The 27,720-nt window shown below is 38.8% G+C and overlaps 2 protein-coding genes across 6 annotated transcripts; one reads left to right on the top strand and one right to left on the bottom strand.

The window, feature by feature from the left end:
- Window positions 1–97: 97 nt before the first annotated feature.
- Window positions 98–27,521, top strand: mcph1 (microcephalin 1). 4 transcript variants are annotated; one of them, XM_089011788.1, is made up of 15 exons: window positions 98–197; window positions 592–653; window positions 1,010–1,101; window positions 2,679–2,797; window positions 3,053–3,137; window positions 4,124–4,235; window positions 4,320–4,451; window positions 4,524–4,595; window positions 4,917–6,023; window positions 6,364–6,476; window positions 8,152–8,189; window positions 8,300–8,462; window positions 8,542–8,619; window positions 25,124–25,364; window positions 25,478–27,521. In XM_089011788.1, exons 2-15 carry the CDS (start codon window positions 620–622, stop codon window positions 25,528–25,530), a joined length of 2,439 nt encoding a protein of 812 aa, XP_088867914.1. In that variant the 5' UTR covers window positions 98–197; window positions 592–619; the 3' UTR covers window positions 25,531–27,521. The 4 variants fall into 4 exon arrangements, with proteins under 4 accessions (XP_088867914.1, XP_088867915.1, XP_088867916.1 ...); XM_089011789.1 differs by lacking the exon at window positions 25,478–27,521 and adding an exon at window positions 19,787–19,938 and having other exon boundaries at window positions 25,124–25,263; XM_089011790.1 differs by lacking the exons at window positions 25,124–25,364; window positions 25,478–27,521 and adding exons at window positions 19,787–19,938; window positions 21,080–21,195.
- angpt2a (angiopoietin 2a) lies at window positions 8,636–21,281 on the bottom strand. Of its 2 annotated transcripts, XM_089011793.1 has the most exons (10): window positions 21,210–21,281; window positions 20,880–21,126; window positions 16,973–17,128; window positions 15,718–15,839; window positions 15,360–15,598; window positions 13,883–14,010; window positions 12,997–13,098; window positions 12,739–12,905; window positions 12,106–12,236; window positions 8,636–11,190 (listed from the first exon to the last, which is right to left on the bottom strand). In XM_089011793.1, the coding sequence occupies exons 1-10, from the start codon at window positions 21,269–21,271 to the stop codon at window positions 11,030–11,032; spliced, it is 1,515 nt and encodes a 504-aa protein (XP_088867919.1). In that variant the 5' UTR covers window positions 21,272–21,281; the 3' UTR covers window positions 8,636–11,029. The 2 variants fall into 2 exon arrangements, with proteins under 2 accessions (XP_088867919.1, XP_088867918.1); XM_089011792.1 differs by lacking the exon at window positions 21,210–21,281 and having other exon boundaries at window positions 8,637–11,190; window positions 20,880–21,155.
- Window positions 27,522–27,720: the final 199 nt, after the last annotated feature.

The following is a 27,720-nucleotide window of genomic DNA, read 5'->3' on the forward strand; positions in this document are numbered from 1 at the left end:
CTACGTGTGACACAGTTTTGATGGACGTCATTCTTCGGACTTTTTTCATTCCCTTCCAAATTTTATGGAAGTGACATCACAACTCATCCGCCAATCAGCGGAATGTATCCAAAACGCATCGACTTCGAGCAACAAGCGCGAATTTTCACCTGATTCTTTGTCCAGACTGGGTGATTTCAAGGTTATTGTCGCTGAAAGTAAGTAATGGGTACACGTGTGGATAGATAGGACTATTCTGTTACTGATAGTTAACACGCTTTGTCGGTTTGTGACTGATAGTTGGCCGTACTGTTTGTAGGCATAGTGCGGAAGAGTTAGCCCGTGCTAACGCTCCTGAAAGTTAGCCAAGACTAAAATAAAAGTGGATTAATATGACTATTACGTTTTGAACTCGAAATATTTGTCATTGTCAGACCCAATTATTACTCTTGGTTGGTGTTGGTACTCCATGTCCACTGTTAGTGTTTATCCAGACGAAATGGCCTGAGAACGAACGTTTTTCCAAGTCGAAAACAACCCATTCAGCGCAGTTAAAAAACAAACAAACAGAAAAGTCAGCATGGTTATCATTTGTTTTTTGTTTTTGTCAAGGGGAATCTTGGAGCTCAAGACGGCAGTAATGACCACTAACAACAGCGGCGCAGTTCTTAAAGGTAATGCACCTTCAAAAGTCAAAGTCAGCTTTATTGTCAAATATGCTAATATGCATGACATACAGCACAGATGAAATTACTGTCCTCTCGAACCCAGCATGCAAGGTACTTATAATTACTTAACAAACATAATCATGAAAACGCCAATTTGCCGGGAGAGGGGATACGCTGCGTGTTCACGCGCCGCCATCTTGGGGGAAAAAAAATTGAAAAAAATAACAAATATGACAACACAGAGTCATTCATTCTTCAGGACTTGCTGTACCCTCTTTGCGATGACATGAAGCAGTTCAGCACTACGATGACCTAAACAAATGCACAGTGCTGCGCTTCATGGCTTAAACTATCTTTTACAGATGTTGTTGCCTATGTGGATGTGTGGGCATCTGATAAGAGAGCCAACTATTCGAAACCTTTTATCCAGCAGCTACTGAACATGGGTGCCCAGGTAATATGTCAAATTCTGTTGCGTGTGTGTTGAGTGTGCGTGTGTGTGTGTATATGTGTGTGTGAGGCAAAGACATGATTGGGGTAATTTCACTGATTGATGTCACCTGCGAAACGAGCTGATCATATGATACCCGTAAATTGTAATCTGCATGCGCAGAATAAAATGTTTGTTGAGTCACCAGACCAATGATTGACACGGCTGTGCATCATTATTCTCTCGTGAGTATTTGCAATCGCTACGAAAAGCTACCATTTTGGTTACTGTTTAAAACGCTAGGACTGCTACCAGAATGTCTTGCGCAACTGGTTATGGGCCCAGTGCCACAGGCCAAAGATGGTTTCGGCTTTTGTTCGATGGCGATGGGAAAAACTACGAGGTTCCTGGCGCACATGGAGTTGCGAGGCCTCAGAGACGTTATTTTGGGCGTCTCAGACATTGACGAAGACAGCAAAGAAGTTATCACCGAAGAATGGAAAGGCATATGCTGAGTTGGCACAATGTCTGGACAATAAGAGCCTATCGCTGGTCATGAGAGACGCAAAACGTGAAGGGAGAAGAAAACTGGAGATTCTCCATGAGCATTATACTCGAAAGGACAAACTACAGGTGGCAGCTATGAGACAGTCATGGACTGTTATCCGAGCAGAGACTGTAGTCAGCCCATTAAGAAGAGCATAAGAGCACATTACCGACGGGCTTCAGATAGATCACTGATTGATGTCACCTGCGAAACGAGCTGATCATGTTATACCTGTAAATTGTAAAACCTTTTTTAAGAGCATACGCAGAATAAAATGTTTGTCGAGTTCCCAGACCAATGATTGACACGGCTGTGCATCATTATTCTCTCGTATTTGCAATCGCTACGAAAAGCTACCATTTTGGTTACTGTTTGAAACGCTAGGACTGCTGCCAGAATGTCTAGCGCAACAAATTCACATACAGTAAATGGAAATGACAATTCCCTATAAGTACCGTGTGAATACTGAGAGAGAGAGAAATAAATATGCTACTTTCATGCCACCAAAGTAGTTTAAAATTAGAGTTCAACCAATATTCTCTGGAAAAATGCACCTTGAAAGTCACAGTGTTTAAGTGTCACAGTTACAAGTTATAGGGGATCTCAGCCGAGAACACATCTCATGATTTTTAAATCTGGCCCATTTTCATTCTTTTTTTTTTTTGTACGTGTGGATTTTCATGCAACAATAAAGGATTATTGTGTGTCACCAGAGTAGTAAGAATACATTTTAAACCAATAATCAAATTTAAATCAAATCTTCCAGTGAACATTTGTGTTTCAGAACCAAAACACGCCATATTCTTGTTATCCTTTGCCATAAAAAATGATTAGGAGAAAATAGTTTTTCTACAGAACTGCGACAAATTAAAATGTCTAAATGTTACCTAAAATTACTGGCGGCAGTTTACCATGGAACAGAATTGTTCAATTTTATTGAGGGGGAAAAAAAGCTATCATTGTTTTTTTTTCTCTGCATTTATGCAGTAACCTTGTATAATGTGAGAACAGTGTGTCTGCATACAAATAATTGCCAAAATATTTTTTATTACAGGTATCACAAACTTTCAATAAACAAGTCACGCATGTCATCTTTAACAATGGTCGTACTGCCACATGGAAAAAAGCCCAAAAAAGTCACGTGAAGCTGGTCTCTGTTTTGTGGATAGAAAGGTAGGTATGCATCATTCGCCTGGTATGAAACTACAGTAAAGTCTCGTTATATCGATATTCTCGGGAGTCGGAAAAAATATCGATATAACCGGACTATTGATATATCCGATCCTGCGGCATGTAAATTTTCTCGTTGCGTTCATAGAAATAGTATCGTAATAAGCAGTAATATCGATATAACGAGACTTTACTGTAGTTTACTTTCTTTAATGTATGTATTGTTTGGTGACCTCATGCTGTCGAAACAATCTCCAGGTGTCTTGATGTCGCTGAGCTGGTGGATGAAGAGTTGTATCCTGCCATAAATGATGAAAGCAATTTAGTATTAAAGAACAAGCAAGTAAGTAGATTCTTTCAGCCCTTGTGGAGTAATTTCATGTGCAATTGTTTGTATAACCCTCATATGTTGAAAAAAAAATTGTTGATTTTGTTGATTTTGTTTTGGGTCATTTTCTATACTATTGGGATATTTTAGAACTGTTTTGAAGAAAGAAAAAGGAAAGGATATCCAGTGGTAAAATTGACCCCTTAACACAATATGAGGGATAATTGTCAACTGATGGCGAGGAGTCGTTTTCTCTCCATATGTGGAAGCAAAATGTGTTTTTTTTAATTCTATTCTGTTAATGTTTTACTGTTGTTTTCAGCACCACTTCACTCCTTTTACATGCAGAAGTTTGTTTCCTTATCCGTAAAGTCTGATATATAAAATTGATTTTTGGGTTCGTCTATTTCACTTGAGACACTGTTATATTTATATTCTGAAATCAAATCTGAAATCTTCAAGACGGCGCCGCGAGAGTGGCTGCCTTTCCAGCAGCTCATGTATTTCGTTTTTCTACTTTCATTCCTTTCATCACTTTGCTGCTGTGAAATGTAAATTTCTCCACTGTGAGACTAATAAAGGCATATCCAATCCAATCCAAATGCCAATTTCAAAGAAAAAAAAGCCCTCCCACATTGGAGTTAAGCTAAACTCTGATTAATACATAGTTGCTTTGACTGTTACATGATGTGTTATAACTCTGAACAATTGGCTAAAACAAACATACACTGGAATAGCAATGCAGAATACTCTTCCTTTAATTTTAGTTGCCAGAGATTGTCCGAGAAACATTTGTAAATATAGCATGCAAGTTTTAACAATGTCAGCTTGGATTTTTTTTTGATGAACTCCCACATGGCCGGGATTTAATTAATTTCTGTTTTTAATGGTTGGGATGTATCACAATTTGAATCAATACGACAAATGTTTGCATTAAAATACCATGACCAAAGAGTCCATTTCATTTTCCTGTTGATATCCTTTTTGTTTGAATGGTGCAGCATCGTTGCATGCAGCCTCGAGACTGTCCAGAGAGGACGCCAGAAAATGACAGGCACGTGAAGATGAAGTTCGATAAACTGATGAAAGACATTGCTCCCAAGCAAACAATGGGTAAAAAAAGTCCATTTTTTCACATTTTAACACTTGCTAACTAAATAATGTAGCTGTCATCTTGTAAATGTTTCTCCTCCACAGTCACAGACGATTCACCTTTTATTATTGATGAAGACAGTGGAATTGTGTATAGCCCAGCGTGTAAAAGAGCTGATTATATGGCAGAGCGCTTGAAACACATGAAAGAGAAACACGAAAATATCTCGCCCACAGGTAATTCTTGTCAACACTGAATGTATTCCGCTTTAAAAAAATCACATAATTCATTTAGATTTTTTTTTTCAGTCTCACAAATGTCTACATCACCAGGAGTGAAGCCCTTACAAAGGAACCTGAAGACAGTCGGTGACTTCTCTAGTAAGCTAACCAAGAAAAAAAATACTGATCCTTAAATAGAACAATTTTGTCTCATCTCATGTGAACTATTTGTGCCGCAGCCTTATTTTCTCTGATGGTGTCTGAAATAATGCGGAGTAGCAGGATATCATCCTGTCTGTTGCCCAATCTTTTTTTTTTGTCTTTTTTTTTTTGCTGTTGCTTTTTCACAATGTCTCAGTGGGTGGCAAACAATCTGCTTGTTTGCAAAGTGCTGAAAGATGTCTGCAGTCACATTTCACCCAAGTACATTTTTAAACTAAGCTTGCAACATTTTACGATCAGATTTTTCTTTTCCTTTAGATGACAATTCTGATGAGGACTCTAGTGCATCTGTCGCTGAGCTCGACCATTCCCCTGACAAGGATAAAGATTGTAAAGAGAGTGATCTGACTGAGCAAAACAGTCTTGACAAACCCTTCAGCAAAGACTTTGCAAAGCCGTGGCTCTCGCCCAGTCGTAACACTTCAGAACGCCTGTCCTATAGTCCTTCAGCATGTCGTGACTTTATAATAAATGAAGTGGAAGGGAAAGCGCCACAAAAGCAAAGGATGACTTCAGGAACAAAATCAATTAAAACTGGGGGTGAATCACAAAGCATCGGGGAAGAGGTAAAATCTGCTGATCACGAGGATGCTAGCAAAAGAAAGCGGAAATCACTGATGTATTCTTGCAGTTCTCTTAATGGAATGCTGGAGGAGACAATTGACAAGCCTGACAAGGGAATGCAAAGTAACCACCGGGCGGAGGGAAAACACATTAAAATTCCTCATGCAAGCTCATGTGGTGACATGTTTGGTGGCATGCCAGTTAATAACCAGTCAAAACGACAGAGCAAGCGAACGTCAGGCAGACTTTCTCTCTCGACGCTGGCGAGCCCCTCTAGCTCTTCCAAAAAATCTCGCAATGTTGCTTCAAATTCCCCTGATGGAGACGATGATGTGTTTGACGACTTTTTTGCTTCGGCCAGTCACCAGAAGATGCCCAAGAGATCGCTTTTAGTCGTTTTGCCTGACCTGACCGATTTTGACATCCCATCTGAGTTGGACTCTGTCCCAACGAAAGGAAAACAAAGAAGATGTAAAAGTGCTGTTGCGGGAAGTAACAACTCAAAGAGGAGGAAAATAGACAAAAGTGAACACATTTGCATGCCGCAGCATGTTTTAAATGTCTGTCCACAAAATGATCGCAAAGAAAATGTGCCTGCTTTTGATCATCAAAATGTTACCCGAACACTGGCAGCAAAAAGCAGAAGGAAAAGCACGTTAGCATTTGTAGTCCCCAGTGAAGCTGCATCAAGGCTTCAAAAAGCATCCCTCGCTGTTGACTCAGAAAATCGAACAGGGAAGATGACGACCCTGGAACTGGAAAATCACTCTGGACTTTGTCAATTAGCTCCCACTTTACAAAGTGAGTAGCAACAGTACCAAACCTTACAGATTACACTGTACATGAATAAATAACAAACATGAACAAAATTTTAAATAATACATTTTGGCACTTTATAATCGCTGGTTTACTTATGTGATAGTCAGTGTCAATTTCATAATGCTTATTAATTAATGCGTTTTAATTTTGGATCAGACTGTTTGCAAAATGTAAAAATTGAACATTGTATCTTAATGTGACTGAATATTCTTCTGAGGTCTGGCTCCTCTTTCATGCAATTGTGCTGTTGTAGTTTAAAATCAGACAATGGCTGCAATATCTGCTTGAATGTTCATTTATTTGCTTTTTTATACCAATGTAGGAAGAAGAAGTGAAAGTTCGGCTCCAATTACTTCAACAGAAATCCCAAAGGACATCCAAGGAAAACCCAAAAAGCGCACCTGCTCTTCTTTTCAGAAAATCAGTAAAGCAAAAGTAAAAACTGAATTATTTTTAAATTCGCAGTATCTGGTGTTCACAAGTCCTTACATTTCCCATAAAACAATGCAGCACTGAATTTAATGCATCCCGTTTTGCCTGGTTGACATGTAAAAATGGTGTAATTGCCATTTTTTCATGGGGCTTTTGAGGGTGACGTACCAAATATGCTGCTTTTTCTTGTAGACACTCAAAATACAATATAATCATGTCATCCATTGTATTCCTTGATACAGACAGCTGAGGATGCGCACCAGCCATGTTTAGTTTGAGTATTTCCTCGGTACGGCTGCATCTCGACAAGGGACTTCTGTCTGTCTGGTCTTAGGGTCTTCCTGTGTTTTTCTTTTGCGATGATAGAATACAACTTCCTTGTTAGTCAAATGCACCTGGCCATTATTTCCGTTATGACAAACCTCAGTATGCCACAGCTGAAAGGAGTCAAACATCATAGGCTTTAACCCAAGGGAGAAATGTGAAATGTTTAAAATAGCTATCGATTAAAAGGTTTCTTCAGCCGTCATCTGTACTTCCTTGAAGGTGTCGGACGTTTCGTTTCCCATCCAAGAAGTTTCGTCAGCAAACTAAAGTTTTACTGGTAGTTTCGGCCCTATATATATATATATATATATATATATATATATATATATATATATATATATATATATATATATATATATAGTAAAGTCTCGTTATATCGATATTCTCGGGAGTCGGAAAAAATATCGATATAACCGGACTGTCGATATATCCGATCCTGCGGGCATGGATTCTTGTTCTTGTTCACAGCTCAGCTTCTTCGTCTCTCTTTGATTTTATTGAAAAGCATTACTTTCATGACACCAATATGACCTTGTCATTCACTGAAGGTATTCCTTAGCTTGTCCTGAGGGGCACTTTGCTGTAGACTCTTTAATTGCGTCACCGGCTTCCTATTCATGAGATTATCCACTCTTTACTTGTTGCAATTATATGATTGAAAGGGTGGAGAATGAATCATTATTGACCCTGTTGGTGAATCGGCAGCACGCATCACAGCGGACAACAGTGCAGTAGCAATTGTGGTGTGCTGGTGATTAATTGACCCTCATTTCTTATCAGTATTAATGGGAAGGTGGAAGAGGGGTGAGGTCAAGAGATGAGGCTCGATACCACACTTTGATTGACAGGTTGCTCTCGGTCCTTCCAGCTGGAGGAACAGATATCAGAAAACAGTTTGTAACTGCTTCTGACTATTGTATGACGTGAAGACACCAAATTGACATGCCTTTGGGAGATGAGTTCACACTTCTTCAGTGCCTATATTTAGTGTTTGCTGCCTTTTTGTCCACTGTGTTCAAATGTATGTGACAAAGTTACTGGATTTGCTCAGTCTGGTCTTTGATGATGATGATGATGATGATGCTTGCGTCACTGTAAACTAATTGACCCCAAAGGAAATATTTAAAGTGCTGTTAGTGGTGGATTTTCTTGTCAGCATTACTAGTTTTATATTTTTTCCACCCCACATATTTATTCACACTTTTATCTGGTTTATGCTGTCATACAGCCACACATAGAATAGGTGCTTATTGAGAACAAGGTGTAGTGTTTCACTCATATTTTCAGTGGCTAGATGCCTCCTGTGAAAATAGATACATGACTAATTCTGTTTATCTCTCCTGTCTTGCAGTCAGTGAGAACACTGGTCATGACAAGCATGCCCACTGAGTAAGTAGCACTTGAGAATATATTCAAATGTGTTAAAAACGGAAATAGGCATTTAACACGATGTGTAGAAATATCTATCATCTTCTCTTACCGTTGCTTCTCTCTACCAGGAAACAGAACACAGTCGTTCAGGTTGTGAAGGCACTGGGTTGCTTTTCTATTGCTGATCGAGTTTGTGAGAGTACAACTCACGTGGTTTCTGGGGAACACCGGCGGACTGTGAATGTTCTGTTGGGCATTGCTCGCGGATGCTGGATCCTCTCATTTGAATGGGTATGGAGTTTGGTAGGGCACCAATAACAAAATCATCTTTGCAATTTAAAAAAAATGCATTTTCACTGCTCCGAAATAGATTTTGAAGTGCTTAGAGCAAAGGCAGTGGGTTCCAGAGGAACCATTTGAACTTTCTGAGCAGTTTCCAGCAGCACAGGTGCGTATCAAATTTTCTCAGTTTCAGTCCTGGTTACTTAAATTTACTCATCAAGAGAGACACGTTGAAGCATAACCATACTATTAGTGAAATGACTATCTTGAAAGAAAAAAAAAGATACACATTTGCTATTTTTTTTTATGTGTGTGTCTGCTCAAAAAATAAATCACTGATGCCACTAATGTACAGACAAAGGAGAAAGCTTCAGGGGAAAGGTTCTTTGGCTAAATGAGGTAAAAATGTAACATCAGTTATGTGCTTCCTCATTAAAAAAATAACACATGCAATGAAAAAAGCACAGCCCATGTTGAAAAAACACGGAGGCTCACAAAATTCACACCTTGCCTGCTTTTTATTGGCTGAAGTGCGCATCTTCTCTCGTATGCTGAAGTTCTGCATTACAACAGCAGCATCCTCGCTTTGATATGACACAGGCTACGCCCATCCCCTGCTTCGTCGCATTGAACATTTTGTTTTGAATCGCGGGCGAGGGGGTTGGATACTTGGAACTAGATAATTCTTTTCAGCCACTCGTTTCCTCTTAAAAACATTGAATGCTTGATGACTGTTTGGGAACACTCACCAACCTCAGTCTTATATTTCCACAAGTTTCTGTACACGTGAGTTGAATTTTAGGAGCGAATTACATTTTTTAAATTCATCCTCCACATAAATAAGCACAATATGAACTCTAAACACCAAATTACATAGCATAAAATATAAAATAATTTGAAAATATCCAGAAATTCATCAACTTGTAATGCAATATTTACCCAATGCACATACTTATTGTATTGTGCCTGAATTCCTGATTATTCCATGTATACTGGATCAAAAGCGTATAACTGGTTAAATGGACAAATATAAACTATTAAAACAATGAAAAATAGCTGTGCTTGTGCTTGCACCTTCCATTTGCATTTTCTCAGTTATTACAGCTTCAAGCTCTTGTGATCCTAACTTCTATTCAACTTTGTTCTTTAAATGAAATATTTATATTCTTTTTTTTCTGATAAATACAGTTATAAATTATTTTTGCATTGTGGATTGCCTGCTGTTATCAATCATGTTCACAATTCAGGTAAATTGTCATAAAACTCAGTTCTGAAAGTGAGATTCATGTGAACCATTATATAAATAAAGATGTATTTTTTTCCAAAAGCACTGCTTATGTGCAATATCAACGCTAATTGTCTCACGATTCACATACAGATGACTAGTGATACAACCGAACAGGTCAAATAAATCCTCAAATAATTCCCCAGATAAATAAAACACAAAATGTACTCTCGTGAAAACATTCGCCCCATGAAACATTTTCTAAACTGAGATTCTCAGTGTCATTTACAATTAGCATTACTGACCTCTACAACAGAAAAAAAATGTCAAGCAATTAACTCTTAATAGGAATTGCCAATTGTTTTCCACCCAATGTTCATGTTTTCCAAAAGCCTCTGTTTCTGGGACCTGTCATTGGCAACAATGGTTGAAGCATCAAACACTGATAAGTTTACAGTATAGCAACATACATATTCCTAAGTAACTGTACACTTTTACCACAAATGAGACTTACAGTGTAATTTGTAATTGTAAGAGTTGTTAATACTTACTTAATACTTGTTAATAATCTCATTTTCATTGTCTTTCATGTCAGAACCACTGCACACCGAGCGATGCCAGCGAACGTAACGAACTGGCTAATCATGAACAGTTGCCAACTGTCTCTCACACACAATCATGAGCCAGCGGTATTCTTTTTGCCCAAAATTTTGAAGCACCGGATGTGCTGTACTCTATTAATATTTATTGAACAATAAATTATAATTAAAATTGTAGGTTAATAAATGAATTGCCCAGGCTGCCAAAGATATATTATGTTAATACAATGAAAATAAACGGGGAGGGCAGGGTTGAAGGGGGTGATAAAAAAGACAGCATGGATATTTGAGAGGTTGTTGGAAATGATTACCCTATTGATTGCAATGCCCTCCACGTTTTGCTTTGTACTGTAGGTACAATTCAGTTTAGTTAAATATTATTGTGTATTGGTACGGCTTGATGGCAGTCAGCTGCCTCACGCTTTGTACACTGACATGTATGTTTTTTGAAAGAAAGCTGGTGTAATACGACCTGGCATTCTTTATTGGTCGTTATTTGTGCAATGTTGTGCCGATGTTGACCTGCTGTCCAATTTTGAAAAGCATCAAAGCTAGTTGTTCTAGATATGGAACGGCGCAAACTGCAACATATGAGTCGGATTGGCCCCATCTCGGTGTGCAGTGTGCCTTAATTTGACCTTTTTTGGTTCAAATATTTAAGAGATAATATAACCAATTAGTATTTCCCCTTTTAGCCTTTCAGGAATGTCACAAGGTGCTTTGGGCTCCATATTTTTAGTGCCCGTTCAAGTTTAGAAGTCTACTGGCCGAATCATCAGAGACGTGGCCTTCAGTGAATATCCTGAGCCCTTCCAGTAGTACCATTTAATGCCATTGAAGCGGTTGGAGTTTTGGCCTCTCTGGTAATACATGCCATTTAAATTGGACGGTCCACAAGCGTCAAACCACCAACCTAAAACACAAATAAACAGAAAATGTTGCGGACATTCAGTGATGATTTTGATTTTAAAGAGGAAAGGTTTTCTTATTTTGATAGGTGTAACTGTATTTGGACATTGACAAAGTGAAGACTTTCAACCATATTGTCAAATGTTTCACAGTTAGCGGGCGTAGGGTAATTACAATGAATTAAATAATCACAATCATGATAAACGGGTTGTAGCATGCCACAATTTGACTGCCTCTCTTAATGTTATTCAGTTTTGGAAATGCTCCCGAGTGAGGCTCATGAGTATTCTTTGCAGATCTAGAATCTATAGTCTATTTGCATTCTCCCATCTTGCTTTTAAAACTTGCCATTTACTTAAGGATTATGATTGTTGATATAAAGATTTGGTCTTTCATGATGGACAGCTTCATATTGCAGAACTTCACATCGCTAGATTTTGTTCTCTCTTGTGTCTTTCTCTGTCAGTGGAGTTGTGAATGATATGCTTTGAGAGTGTCCCCTGTGAGACATGCCTCTCATGGGAAAAAGGACAGGGTTAGGGTTTTAGTGCTTTTATGCTCAATTGACGGCGTTCTAATGTAGAGGCGGGCAAAAATTCTGGCATCAGAGTCACTGCAAAGCAATGGAGAGAGGATCTAAACGAGAGAAAGAGAAAGCGCTGTTCCCAGGCTCTTTAATGTCAGCGCTTGTAGTGGCTGAATTCCCTCAAGAGTGGATCAGTGATTAACTCTAATTGTGCTCTTTGGCCTGGCCAGAAAGTACTCATAATGTCCTTCCAAGATTTTAGGGAAGTGCCAAGATACATTTAAGAGTGGAGAGTTTGAAATTCCACATCCACACATGTTGCACTGTAATTATTGCAATGTATCTAATGCATACAATTGTAAATTGTGCATTCAGTGAAACAAAGTTTCTTACCCCCTGTTGTCAGTTGTGAGCATTTGCAAACACATTTGTCATTGTCTGCGTCCTTTGTACTGAAATCACTTCCTGGCTGACCAATGCTGCTTATTTTGCCTGCTGTTCCACTGTAGCCTTTAAGGTGTATCCTGTAGAGTGGAAAAGGAAAAATTAAGGAAGTAGAAGGAGGAAGTCAATAACGCTTGTTCCTCAAAATACAACTAACATACTTTCTTCAAACACCCGTTCTAACTGGCGTACACATTTATGAAATGGACAGAGGAGCATTCATTCTTTAGTTGTTTTTTCTCATTAAAAGACAAACGTATAACATGTGTAAGACTTGCTTGTGCCATGCCCTCAATACAGTTTGTGATCAAAATATGTAGTAGACCAACCTGATAATAGCCTGGTGGATATAAAGCTCAAATACTACTTTGGCAGTCCAAATGGTAAAAACCATTGAAAAAAAACAAGTGCCACTGCACCAACATACATCTGACACAAAGCCGTATTTGTAATTAGGGGCTATGTTCAAGATGAATGAATGAATTAATTCAAATTAACTTTCTGGTTACCTACTGTGATGTCTGCCAAGTATTTGTTGCATTTTAGCCTTGTAGTTAATTGGATGTTGTGAACGACATTTACCTGTAGTTTTGTCCTTCACCATCAAGTGAGACCTGGTCATACTGGGAGAATGCAATGTTCCCTTCCCAGTCACTCAATTGGATCCTTAGGCTGTAGGAGCGTTGACTTGTTAGCCTGTATACAAATTCATTTCCTAACCAAAATTCGCCTGAAGGATCTCCAAAACCCTGCAAAAAGGAATCAACAGAGGAACTCATTTGAGAAGTGAGAATTAAACCTGTAGCCTAGGCAATTTTTTTCTCTAGGCCAAAACCTTACGTTTTTATACTCTTGCCACGTACGGTGAAAGTCAACACTGCCATCAAAGCGTTTTTGTAGTATTGTCCAGCCACCTGCCTCTGTCTCCATGTCACAATAAGCCTGCAAAAATTAAGAAAAGTCAGTTGATGAGTAATTCCTCTTACAATTATTCAATTTCCATTTTCTGCAAAATTAAATTTACAACAGAACTACAACATGTTATTTTGTGGGACACTTTCAGTGAATTTCCATGAATGTCAGAAGTTTCAAGTCCAGTATTATACACTGAAAGGTACCAGGAGATCACAGTTTTAGCTCAAGCATGCACATCATCATGGGGGTTGTCCAGACCTTTTAGTTTCTCTGCTGTTTGCACAGTTACTCCAATGCCGCAATGTGTGCTACTTATGTAAGGGTGGATAAGTCAGGGTCAAGACTTGCTGAGATCAAGAAAGTGTGTTTTTTTTGCAAAACTATGAGTTGTCACATAAAAAAAATATGTGCCAATTTTTAGGCACGTGGTGTGTGATCATTATTAATCGTGAAGCAGAAATGAGCATGGCTCACGAGCAAAACATTACATTCATTATATATTTAATGCAATGTCCTTCATGATTTAATGATGAATTTTGCCACCGGTTTGAACTGTACATCAATCGGATTCATTTTTTTGAGTGGTCGGAGGCAATTTGTGAACACTTGGATCATTAAAACAAAGTAACTCAACCATTGGACGAATCAAAGTTTGGTTGAATGCAGAAACATTTTTTATGCTAGTTAAAACCAGGATATACACACTAAAACATTGGTATCATCTGCTATTCTTGTTTTTTACTCAGTTGTAATTTGTTAATGTTACACAGGTGTTTTTTATTTGACAGCTACAAAATGGAATGCACCTCACCTTAACCTCCGCTGTAGTATTGGGTAATGTGAGAGTATAGATCCCACTCTTTGTGTTTCCTGACTTGAAGATGGCAGCACAGTCCATGAATGTGGATGGAGTGTCCTGCATCATGGCAGTTTTTGCCCCTGCATTGTAAGAACAAAAGCACCGTTTGTTTGATAGCACGAGCCTGTTAAATTTCCATTTCACCACATTGCAAAGTATAGAAACCGCCTCACTTCTCATTCACTCTTAACTTCGGAGTGAGAGTACCCTGCACATTTTTGGAAATATTGGATTATAGATTTCCATGGGAGAGCGCTGAAGAAATGACATTTCATCACACCATGAAGTAGTTATTGTACAGCAGAAAGCAATTTTTTGTTAACAGTCCAGTGTATAGTAGATATATTTTTTCTCAACACAGCCGTTATTGTCTGGCAACACAACTAGTTACATCTTTTAGTGAAAATGTGTAAACTGATCCCAATTAGTCATTTTCCCACCCTGGAGTCACGTGAGTTTTAAGTTGTAGCTCTGTGTTTTAAAAGGGTAGCAGATTTGTTCAATTTGGAGTTTTTGCTCTCTCGCTCTGCCATGCTGGTCACTGGAAGTTTGTTATGACACCTCTTGCCAAAACACCTGGAAGGTTCTATTAGCCATGTATTAGATTGTTAGCTAACTTTCTATCTATTTGAGTTATTCCGGGTTGAGTGAACGCTGGCGCGTGTGGCAGCTGCTGCTCACCAACAGAAAAACGTATCCTGTGACTGTCAAGTGACCTTCAGAGTTTTGAAAGGCGCTTATAAATGAAATGTATTCTTATTCTTATTCTTATTAAGATGGCCTAAGAAGGACGAAATGAGCTTCAGCACAGTAGCCAGGCCATCCAGCAACTTAAAGGGACAGGTTCCACACAGAATGAGCGTCGCCAGGATCAAACAATTTACTTAAGTAAATTAAAGACAAACTACTGGAACCATGTTCTTTGGGCTGGCAAAAAAAACAACAGTCAAGGAGTGCAACGACAATAATATCATTTTTGTAATGGAGATGTGGAAAGGAATATAAGTAGCTGTGAAAATATTGACACTTTAGGCCCAATTTGAACATTTATCATTTGGCGGTGCACTCACTTTTGCTGCCAGCTTGTGCTGTGAGATATTTTCAATGCCCAGTTTCCGTTGTTGTCCCGTGAAAAAGATATATTACAGTGAGAGGGTTTAATTAAATCAATGTGGTTCATGATTATGTTTGGTATTTTTTTTATCTTATTTAGTTTTTAGTGAAAACATAAAACAAGTGAGTGGTGATGAGTTTTCTGCAGGAATGATTGTGGTTGGATTAGTTTGGGTTGAGGAAATTTATCCTTGGTTAAGATGCATGATTGATGTTGCTGGTAGTCTCATTTAATCGAGTCAAACTCGTTCACATCTTATGCTTTGTTTTTTTTTTTTTTTTTTTTTTTTTTTTTTACTTTTTCGTGTTGACCTACCTTGGGCTGTGCCAGTGGAGAAGGTGTGAATGAGTTGGTTCACAGTGTCCAGAAGCTCCTGTTGCTGATGCTGCAGGACGCTGTTGTTGGTTGACAGCCTGAACAGCTGTTGCTCCAGGTCGCCAATGATGGCTGTCTGCCTCTGTATTAAGATCTGAAGCTGATCCTTTTCAATTTGAAGCATCTTCTGCTCTACCTGCCTCTGCTCTTCCAGCTCCTTTACTTTCTTCTCCAACATGCTGAAGTGGTAGATGCATGTCATTTCGCTTACTGGTTGAGAACATTTTTTCTTTATTTTTTGTCATCTCATGCTTTCATTTTGAATGTCACATATAGAAGTATTGTGTCATGTTCTCACCTGTTTTTGTCATTCAGCTTAGTTATTTCATTAGTTTGAACAATGACTTGTTTTTCCAGTTTATTTGTCGACAAAGAGTTCTCAAGCAGTTGCCGCTCAAGTCGAGTTGTGTGATTAATAACCTGGAAATATAAGATAATTTCAAAACAATCAGTCCTTTAAACAAGCCAGTCAATTGTGTGTGTGTGCGTGTGTGTGTGTGTGTGTGCGTGCGTGCGTGTGTGTGTGTGCGTGCGTGCGTGCGTGCGTGCATGCGCTCGCATCCATTGATTCAAACAGATCTACAGCTTTCACATCACAGATTCTCACAGAATTTGCTAATGGGGGTGTGCAGATAAAAGTAACTCACTAGTCCCTGAGCCACGCTATCCACTCGGCAAAGGGTGCTTTATTAATGACTCCAGAGTGAAATTCTCCTTGCCAAAATAGGAAATTGGCTCCCTAAAGAATATCATATGAAAGAATGTAGCTTAGTTTGTGAAGCTGCTGCATTGGAGAATACATTTAAGGTGATTGCCATCCGATCGGATTTTTAAACAGTGAACTATTTCTTCTCCTGTAGTGACAAAAACGCCTCAGGTTGGATGTGCAGTGTGTTCAAACTAGTCAATACTGAATCTTTTTGTGTGCCTTGTTTGGTAGGATTATTTCGATTTTGAGCTTGCTTTGCACCTTTACAAACAGGCATTTGCGAAATGGAAAAAAATGGCGACAAATTGCGACAGGAAAGCAACTAAATTCCAATGGGGCAGATGTACTTTCACAAAATTATCTACTTTTCCAGTTCTGAGAAAAAGCAGTTTGTTTCCATGGAATCAACTTGTACTTTTACGTTGGTTCTGTTGATGTGTTTGAACAGACGGCTGTCTGATTGTGAAAAACTGATATACTCTTTCTGTGGGAATACAAATGTGCTAATAACAGGAAATGCTGCACTGTTGGCTCACATGAGGTCATTGATGTTAAACGACAATAATATACTGACACATCCATTCTTGTTTTCCCACTACATTTGATCAATATCTATATCCGTGTTACAATTGTGTGCAGTATTTGACAGTGAATGTTTTATTGTGAAATTAAGTGTCAATGTGGAATTTACAGTATCAACCGGCCGATGAAACTGAAACGTGCAAAGTTAATTATATGAACAGATCTCTTATTGCTTTTCTTTTTATACATTTGTGTGAAAACATTACAATCCAACAATTGTGTGTTTTTGTTTTAATTTATAAGAAGTCGGAAAGGCTCTCACCTGAGTCTCCACGTTGGTCAGTTTCCTTGTTTGCTCTGCAGTCTGACTGAGTAAATTTGTTCCTATTTCAATCATGGTAGCTGTGTGATTTTGCACTGCGTTCTGTTGGATTTGGACCATATCATGCTTCATGCTCTCTTGGATGTCATTTTGTAGCTGTGGCACAAATCAGAGATGTTGTTAAATTAGTTTTATGGTTTACAAATTGGCACATTTGGACAGACAAATGAATGCACTCAACAAACAAGAATGAACATGAAATGTAATTAAAGACAAAATAGCTCATGTCTTGCTCAATGGCGCACAGGCAGTGCTCAAGATTGGAAGGGGCGTCAGCCAAGCAACACATTTCCGTATTCCCCCCTTATTCCTAACTTTGTTGTCAGAATGAAGTCCTTAAAACTACTACTACTACTACTAATTAATAAAGCAGGGCTCAACAATGTTGTGCCCCCTTGCACTCTGTATCCCCCCAAGGACCACATCGGTCAGCCACAAAAAAGCCTGTTTTAAAAATAGTTCACCCATTTCAAGACATTTCTATTTATGGAGGGAATGTTGTGGAAGTGATTGTAAGAAAATGTAAATGCAAGCAGAGGCTTGTGTCTTGACATTTACAGGAGTGACGATTAATTTTCAACTAGTGCATCCTTTAATTCATCATAAGTTTTATAAACAAATCAGGAATTTCAGCCTCCATTGTAAATGTACCGTATTTTCCGGTGTATAAGGCGCACCGGACTCAATGAATGAAACAAGTTTTCCAAATATATTTAAATATATAATAGTTTTCCAAATATAAGGTAAACCATATTATAAGGCACTATAGTAGAGGCTTATGTACTACTATGGGGGGAAATGGAGTCTGTGGCACACTGTCGTATAAGGCGACAGTTCATCTTTTGAAGAAAATCAAGGCTTTTGGGTTCGCCTTATACACCGGAAAATACTGTAATCGTTTTTGTGTTTCATCAAAATAAGACATGCAAACATCATTTGCACTTTACTTTAGAAAATGACTTTTTTTGCGTGTTTTCAAACTTTTTAAAAACCAAACCAACAGTAGAATTGTGATCAATTTGTATTCCACACTACAAATTCTGAGTTATGTTCGCAAAATAACCAAACGACGACTTGATCAATAAAATAATCGTTAGTTACAGCCCGATTTTTCTTTTCCCCCAATTAGGACAAATAATAACATCCCTACCCCATCCCCTTTCAAATTGCTGTTGTGGACTGCAAATTTCCCCATTGTGGGACGAATAAAGGTTTTCTGATTCTATTCAGTGTCTCCACATCAATTAACACAACCATCATTATTCAGCGAAATTTGAGAGAAGTCATTATTTTAGAAGTATCTATAATGTATGTTGCAAGGTCACAAATCAGTATCTTATCATAACATAATTAGTCTCTTGTTTTTTACATTCTAACGAAACATGCTTCTTACAATTGTCTCGAGGCTCAAGATACGGAAAAGGTCACTGTTTTAATTTTAACTCAATATGTTCTTATGTACCTTACGGTATTCCAAATTTAGACCAAGACCAATCATTAAGTTATTTCCTGCATGGTGTTCCTGAGTGCCAATCAGGTCACCCGACTCGTAAACAGGATGGAAGTGTTGAGTGAGGAGTTACATCCTTCATGACACCATGACGTGTTAAAGCTGGAAGCTCACCTCAGCTGAATATATATTTTGCCTATCTGCATGCAATTTGAAAAACAATTTCACAAATTGTCTCCCAGCACGCACAGTGCATATTTAGTTTGTCATCAACTTCCAGTGGTTGTTACTTATGACACGTTCACGGTTGATTAGCGGACTTTTGAATTGTCAGGATTTCTTGTTTACAGCTAATGATCTAATCAGTTGTTTATTCCGCTACGCTCCGACTCATTCAGTTAAAAAATGGCTGTGTTCCTCACACACACAAAACGTGACATCACATTTCCTCAACTGCTCACTCAATACACAAAGGCAATTTTTTTTAGTTTAAATAGAAATACTCCTACTCATTTTATTTGCAGCTATTGCTTATAACATCTGCAAAGTGTAAAACTGAAAAAAGCAACTACAACTCCTCCATTTGAAACCCCCCCCCCACACACACACACATTCTAGCTTTTTCCATTTATTTATTTGACCGAGACGTCAAGTAAGTGAATTCTTCCAATGCTCCACATATCTTGAGTGCAAAGTCAAATTGGCGCCATCAATTTGACTGGCGAAAATGTGTCTTAAGCCAGCTCTTCTGTTGAAATGGCAGTCAAAGCAAAGTGGTTCTGATTCAAATTTCAGTCTCTTAAACCAGGAGTGCTGAATATGATATCGGCATTTCACCACTAGTGTCTGGGTTCCACCGGGCTTTATGGTTCAATTCGTTTTGGTCCAGGACATGTCTGTATTTGATTGCCTTTTTGAAGTTGAGGATGCTGGAATATCCTACTTGAACAGTCCTGTGTTTTCAAACCCCGTTTTTTTCGGTGCCAGTATGAATGTTACGCTTATGCCTGCATGTAATGGCGGGAGCTGTACACACTGCTGTGTCCTGATTGATTGAATCAAAAGGGAAGAAAGCAAAGCACTTTTTTACGCCAATGTCCTGTTTCTGATTAACAGAAAGATGACACCTGGCCCTGTGCAGTTTGTTTAGTTTTCTTTAATTAATTGGATATCATGCTAGTAACATTCCACCTACAGTACATATTTGTAAGTAAAAAATGATTTTGTTTATTTGTACAGATAAGGCTTTTGCTGGAACCGTACATAATGTTTATTTTTCAATTTGATAATCTGTTAACGTTTAGGCCCTGAAAGAGCATCAAAAGAATTCCCTGCTGAACGATATTTCTATGCCCTGCGATTGGCTGGCAACTAATTCAGGGTGTCCCCCGCCTTGTGCCCGAAGACAGCTGAGATAGGCTCCAGCAACCCCCGCGACCCTAATGAGGAATAAGCGGTACGGAAAATGAGATGAGATGATATTTCTAAAGCATCCTCACTTGCATTTTCTTTTGAGCATGTATTTGTGCACTCAAACTGTGAAGGCCTTTTATCTGGTTCTTTTCATAAAAAAATCTCTTTCAATCTCAAAGAATGGCTCGGCAAACTGCAAGGGATGGGCACACTTGCCCGTCAAACACCTGTTAGGAGTTTTTCATTTCTTTGGAAGCCAAAAAGAAAAATAAGCATCTGTTGGGACATTATTGTTGAGTACAGCTTATGTACAGAGATAATTATTGATTGCTCTAAGGTTATCACCATGTACATCTATTACCTTTTTGAGTTTTTAATCTGGAGGTCGTTGTAAATTACCCACATTATCGCACCATGTGTATTTTGCCAATGTTTGTAAGACTTAGTACAGTTATATAACTGTCCAAGGCAAAAGTTTTGAACAGCTCAAGCCCTTCAATTATGTCTTCACTTATGGCATTGTGCTTTCAGTGAACTACAAAAGTTCTCAACCTGATCAAATCTGCTGGTTTTAGTCCAAGTAGTGATTTCAAGTACCGTTGAAGACTGATTGTGCATGAAAAATCAATGGGGTGCAAATGGACTACAATTCAAGGTACCCCTCATTTGCCACCTGCAATTCCACCGTTCTTAAAGATGTGATGAATATTAAAATAACGACTTGATACACCTTCCAATATGGGTTTGAAGCTGGTGGTTTGCACTTCCTAAAAGGTTTAGCTCGAAATCAGCTTAACCTTTTCAGAATGTGATTCACAAATTCTGCAGTCGAACTTGAAATTATCCGGTTCACAGAATGGTAATCTCGTCCTACTAAGTACCAATGTGTCTTTTAGTTTAGTAGTGCGACACTCAATGTGTATTGACTAAGAGCCGTTTCTCATGCCATTCATTTTGTGACATATTGGGTGGATGGGACATCACCTTTAGTAGCCACTGTGTGTTGTTCTCCATGACCATCTCAAGTTGCGCCAGCCTGTGAGATGACTCGTCATTGTCTGCGGGCCCGTCCTGAACTGGATAATTGTAGCCGCTGCTCGGACTTTGGCAGTTCTCCTGCTCAGGCAGTAGAAAAGTGTAGCTGCATGGGCCGTTTTGAATCTGATATTGTCTCTTGCCCACAGTGCTGTCTGAACTCGTCCGATATCCCCTCGCCACGCTGAGACAGACACTGAAAACGAACAAGACGACGTGCAACATTTTCCTCTTCAGAGTTTGTTGTGAGGCTCAAACAGTTTCTCTTTCAAATGTTGCTTCTGCCAATGGAATCCAACTTTAAATCCCCTTGAGATTTTGCAGAGTCCTTGTATGACCATTCAGTAGAAAGAAAAAAAAGTCAGAGGCTCATTCCTGCAGTTCACCGGTGCCGGACAGCATGTGAGCATTTTTCATCAAGGCTCAAGCCACTTGTTTGAGCTGCCCTCGACACCGCCCGATTCGCTAACTGTGACTTTAACCACTCCCCCTGCCATGTGGCCACCCAGTGAAGCGCAACATCTATTATAATCCACACCAACAACACTTAGAGGCAAATGCACAAACTACACATTCTCTACTCTATCCTATACAATGCCCACGTGTTAATTCCCTCCACTGGTTAAACAGCTACGCAGGATGCAGCTGTCCACCTCCGGTACTGTGTGATAGTCATAGTGGCAGTCAACAGCCCATTGAAAAATATTTGCCAGTCCTTCAGAAAACATTCAGGTTTTTGTGTGGTCCGATTTCCTTGTTTTTAAATGATGGTCGGAAAGGCCCCACTGCTTAAGTCATATCAACATCCCTTACTTTGAGTCATCTTCTACTTTTTAGAAAGGGATACAAATAAAGTGTTTCAAATTCTTCGTGAATTAAACGTTACGTGGACAATTTATAGCATATGATGTTTGAGAAAATAATTGTACAAGATTGCAGTTTTTAAAGATTTGATACAGTAAACTAATCATGAAACAAATTAACATTGGGTTCTGAATAAAGGCGGAATGTCTCCTTTTTACCCTTTGATGAGCTCTTGCTATCAAATTGTAACAACAGGTACAAGTTTTTTTTTTTCAAGATACAAGCTATCGTTATTTCTTATAAATCACAACCAAAAAACAGGAGGTATGAGCGGTGTAAGATGACACTGACCTCAACATAATTCACAACAAGCAGCAGTTTGGAAAGACATTTGTATAAAAAGTCTTCACCCTGTTAAATTCCACTATGAGTTCACTTTAACATTCAATTATAGATTTAACAAATACATACAAATACAGTAAAGTCTTGTTAGATCGATATTCTCGGGAGTCCGAAAAATATCGACATAACCGAGGCTATCGATATATCCGACCCTGCGCGCATGTAATTTTCTCCTTGCGTGCATAGAAATAGTATCGATATAACCGGGACTATCGATATATCCGATATCGATCTAACGAGACTTTACTGTAGTAGAATAACTGTTTAAAACAACCTCATAAGGCCTTAGCGTCCGTTCGCTCAATGATAACACTGAATGGGAAATGCCAGAGACAAGGCAACGGATGGCATTGGTGTTGCTGCATTAATCCTTTCAGCAACTGATATCGGAATAAAAAAGTGGAGCAGCACACAGACAGATAATATAACAATGCACAAAAAACAAGCAAAAATATATATACTTCATTAATCTACATTTGCTTTTTTCTTATTAAAACACATTATTGTTCTGCTCTTTCACTCTGGTTGACTTGTTTTGACTTCCCAAATAATTTTCATGCAATAATCAATTGATTATATGTATATTAATCGTAATATAATGCGACTGATCCCATTTGTGGATTCTTGCTGAAAAGTGGGGTACACGTTTCTCGAGTTTACAGTCAATTACCGGTCATACTGAAGGATATCAAGTGAATTATTTTTGTTTCAGGGCCAAATTTTCTGACAGAGATGAAATGTATTTTAATAAAAAATACAGCTGTCTAAAGATGGGATACCAGGTATTTACCAAATGTGCAGTTGTGAAAGAAAATATTTTCACAAATCCCCGTCACCAGCGTGTTTTTCTTTTGTTGTTTTTTTTGCCAGGTGAATCCTCAGAAAAACATATTTTTACCTCAGTTGCACTGTTAATGGTGCTGTTTCTTGTGTGAGGTCGTCAGAGTTTGTCTCCATGGGAAGACATGGTGCAGGAAAAACATGTGTTGTCTTAAACGGCAGGAATGTACCCAAATCAGATTCAGTATGTTTGTTTCAGGAGATTCACCATATAATCCGCCTTGTTAGAAAAGTTTCTCCCTAAACCCCTCTCTCCCTAAATGATGAATAAACCACATTTCTTTCTTAGAGTGGAAAGCTTCACAGCAGGAAGTCAGCTGATGTAATATTCTACAGTGAAGGGAAATGCAAAATATTGAAGGCACAACAGCGGAAAAGCATGTCGTCATTCCCCCAAAATGGTTACGTTGCAGGTGTTCATGCTGTTGTGGTTGCGGCTTTCGGCTAATCCCATCAGCGGGAACATCTTCAAATCTTGTTGCCAATATTTTATGATAGTCTTTATTTTTCCCTACTGTTTTATGTAAATGGATTGAAAACCAATCGGGCACCTCTTGCATCTACGTACAGTGCTATTGCTAGAAAGAAAAAAAAACAGCCTGTGGTTGTTGCTTTTCCAGGTGCATTGTTTGATTCAAATTGTCAGTTTACTTTAATAGTAAGCTAAAATATGTGCTGTATATGCAGTACAATCTACAAAAGTGTTTCCGTGATCATCTTATACAGTAATTGGAAGCGTTTGGGGTTGATTCACGGTCAATGAGCCAATTATTTTCCATGGCAACGTTCCTGCATGAATGAGGGAGGTTTTGCAAAGGCTCTTGGAGTACTAGCGTATTTATCTGACAATCCTTAGTACTGTGCGTGAACAAAATGACTAAACAACATTGTTTTCACAAAAACGGCCCTTTTTAAATTAGCAGATGAGACGCAGCACCAGGACATTAACTGCAGCAAGCTTGAAAACAAGCAGTTTCCTTTGTAAGAGATGTTTTCATAAATACCTTATATTACTTGCAGGTGTTGGAAATATGACCTTTAGTCACAGGCAGAATACAATTGCTGATTTTAATGCTTGTCAGACTTCAACACAAACACTATTTCCAAGTGCCAATGTTCTGCGCAAAACATGTTATTCCCGCTCTAACGGTAACACTACAGTAGTGACGTGTTTGTCTGTTTTGTTACAACAAAGTTTTATTATGTTCCATGTCTTCCTATTATGAGCGCAAATGCCTTTTCAAGCACGTTTAGTCACACAATAGGACCCGCGTTAAGTGTTGAGTCGCTCCCTTGCATGTACACAATATGAGTTCATGTTAACCTGACCCTGTCCCAGAACTCCTCGGGTCTATCCCTGATTACTTGGTGTAAAATAAAACCGGTGTGAACATTTACAAAGGGATAAAATCCTTAACGCTTGTTTCCTGGCATTCAACTCGCAATAGGGCAGAATGTCCCATTCAGTTTAGTAAGTGACCCCTGCTGGATACCAAACAAGCCTGTGGTGAGAGCTCAGGGCTTCATTCACGAGACCCTGGAGTACTTTAGCAAATAAATTATCAATTTATTGTCTGGTATCCACTCTCAACTCAAACTACAAACGATTAGTACATCGGTTTTTATTTGTTTTGGTTTATTTATGTTCATTGATCAAGGATAGAAGTTATGTTTGATGGTACTGACAAAGTTGCATTACAATAGGAGTCAGTGTATACACAAATGCGTAGACAGCCCCCCAGGATGAACTGTTGCTGCTCCAAAAGATTCAGATTTTTGAAACATAAATCTGTTAGCATAACAATATAAAAGTTTTTTGGATGGATTCCATATTTCAAGGCAACAAACATTTTAAATTAGTCTAATTAATGTTATAAGTTTTGTTACTGAGAAAAAATGCCTTTCCCAGCATTTCGCAACAAACGAATGACAGTTTATGGACCAGTTGTCCTTTTTTATGGAACCCCTACTTAAAGCTACAAATAAAAACAATTAGCTTGCTTTGTTACACCAAGTAACATTCTGGCCACAAGTGTCAGTAATGTAACATATATTTTCCACCGGTAGTGTAATAAATGCTTTTTATTTGATGATTCATGATTACAAAAGGTCATTTCATATTTGGAACTTGCACTATTTGTGCCCAGATCTCCCGTCTTCAGAAACATCTATCTTTCGGAGACCACTACCGGCAGGACCTGTTCCAGGATCAGCCAGCCATGTTTGTGTCCCAGCATTCCCAGCCGCCTACTCCCAGTTTGGTAGAGCTAATCCAACTGTGCGGGGGCACTGTGTGCAAAACTGTACGTCAGGCCGGAATCTGCATCGGGCGATACAGCGGGAGGAGGCTGGTGGGAACTAGGTTCCTGTCTGAGCAATGGGTACTTGGTAAGATGAAATCTTGGTTCCTCTTCAATCAAATTATACATCCTGATCCCACTTGGGAATTTGTGGTTTAATTGCTGTTGCTTTTTGTGCTGTCTATTGTGCTTCCATTTCAGACAGCATCACTTATTTGAAGAAGCTTTCATATGATAATTATGATTTAATATGAAAACTGCTGCATGCACATCTTGCTGCCTCTCATCTTTCTATGGAAACGTCTTCCGAAGCTGAATGTTTCAATAGTTATCCCTCCAGTAGAGGCGAATTGGATCATCATTTCAGGACAGATCATTACCTCCCATAAATAGACAAATATTCCCCCAAAGGGGGGTGATCTGGTTATTGCACTGTATTTTTGACTTTTTTGTGCATTTAAAGAACACATTTAAATCCCCTTCTTGGATTGGGTGACTTTGACAACTTCATTGTTGCCGAAAAATATTCGAAGAAGTTTTCCTAACAAAAACAGCTGGCCTTATTTTTGCATTTCAATAGTATGTGTGAAATCAAAGTGTGGTGTCCAAACCTATGTTGTAAATGAGTTTGTTGCACAGTTTTAATCACATTGTTAGATTATGCAGAGAATGTTCTTTCAATAATGATTAGGGTTGCATTAGGCATTTGCCAAATGGCGCTGCATTGTGGACATGTTTTTTTCCAGGGAAAGACTTATTTGATCCACGGGATCCGCTTCCGATCTTGGTGTTTTGGTTCATCTCTTGATATGTTTAGTTTTTACTTTTCATTTTTATTTCAATTGAAAATTTGCAACAGACAGTTCCCATTAAAACAGGCCTGAAGCCTCATCACAATTTAAATGAATATGGTAAAATCTCTGGAATATAAATACACTTTTTGTCTGTCGTTACGCATCAACCACTACACTGTCTCATTCCATTTTAACTTTGTTTGTGTAAATTGCACCATATAAAACCGTGTTTTTGAAACATGGTGCTGTTTCTTTTTAATGTCACTACTGTTTTTACAATGACATTTTCTCACATCTATTTTTAAGCAATTTGAGCCACATGTCTAAACTGTTGTACACGGCTACAGGGTGGGAGTTTTTTTTGGGGGGTGGGGTTCAATTTCATAATTTCTTCCAATGAGCCAGATTCTGCGATCCAACCCCATGTTGGATCAACTAACCCACTGGTTCCTCAGGCAACGTAAATAAATATTCCTTTACAGAGATGAAAGTCTTCTGGATTTTCCTGGAGTTCTCCGTTTTCAAAAAAATCATTAAAGTTTCTTTGGAAAATTGAGGGAAATTTTGGTTTGGTTATTGGTTGACAACATTGAACTGACGTGTTTCAGTTTGTTGTTTTGCTTGTAGCAGCGACACCACTGGAGGGAACTGCTAGTTCCACTTAATTGATCGCATTGGACAACACTCACCTGTAAGATCGGTTTGTTTCATTTTATGACACAGATGTCATTGTTATTAAATAATCTAATAATTTATCAAATTTGTCATGAATGGTTGGTGACCAACGGGTGGCGCTGTTCGGCCCCACCTGCACAGGTGCTGGTTGTCCCGATCAGTGGCAGACTGCCACGTTCTGATTGGCGACCAACGGGTAGCGCTGTCGGCCCTGCCTGCAGCCGCGCAGGTGTTGGTCGTTCCATTCAGTGGCAGTCAAAAGGACTCCCGGCATGGCCATTTGTTGTCGAGTCATTGCATTGTATGCTGTGCATGTGTTTTCTGCACCCTGTGAAGTTTGTGTCATCTTGGCAGACTTTTAGATGATTTTGTTCCTGTTGACTTTATTTTAATACAATTTCTCAAATACAACCTGCTGCTCCCTCCTGTCTTCTTTTTGGTATCCACGACCGCCATCACCACCTTGCAAACCGTGACAAAATTAAATTATGCAACAATCCAAACAAGGCCGTGGAAAATCCTCCTGGACCCTCCGCACCCTGCCCACCACCTTCTCCAGCTACTCCCCTCAGGCAGGCACTACCGATCCATGCACATAAATCCAGCAGACATTTAAACAGCTTCGTCCCCCAAGCCATTAATTCTTTAAACAGTAACCCAAATAGAACTCTATAGTGCCTCTTTGCAATTTTTTGATGATGATACTAGTGCTGCGTGTTCTACCGGAAACAAATTCCTTGTGTGTTCTACATACTTGGCAATAAAGATTATTCTGATTCTGATGAAGTGATGTGAATCTGTTTTGAGTTTGCCCATGGTAAAACATTCTCACAGGTGCCCATTTCACTAAGATCAGAGCATTGTCATCACATGGTGAGTATAGTTTTGATTTTTTGAATGTTGCTGTGCCGATAACCATTTTGTGTTTGCCTTTTACTGAGCATCTTTATTAAGGTCATAGAGTTCCTTGTTCTG

Source organism: Hippocampus bargibanti, linkage group LG13 (assembly GCF_051943395.1).
Source record: "Hippocampus bargibanti isolate YZ-2025 linkage group LG13, ASM5194339v1, whole genome shotgun sequence".
In the NCBI taxonomy this organism is placed as follows: Eukaryota; Metazoa; Chordata; class Actinopteri; order Syngnathiformes; family Syngnathidae; genus Hippocampus; species Hippocampus bargibanti.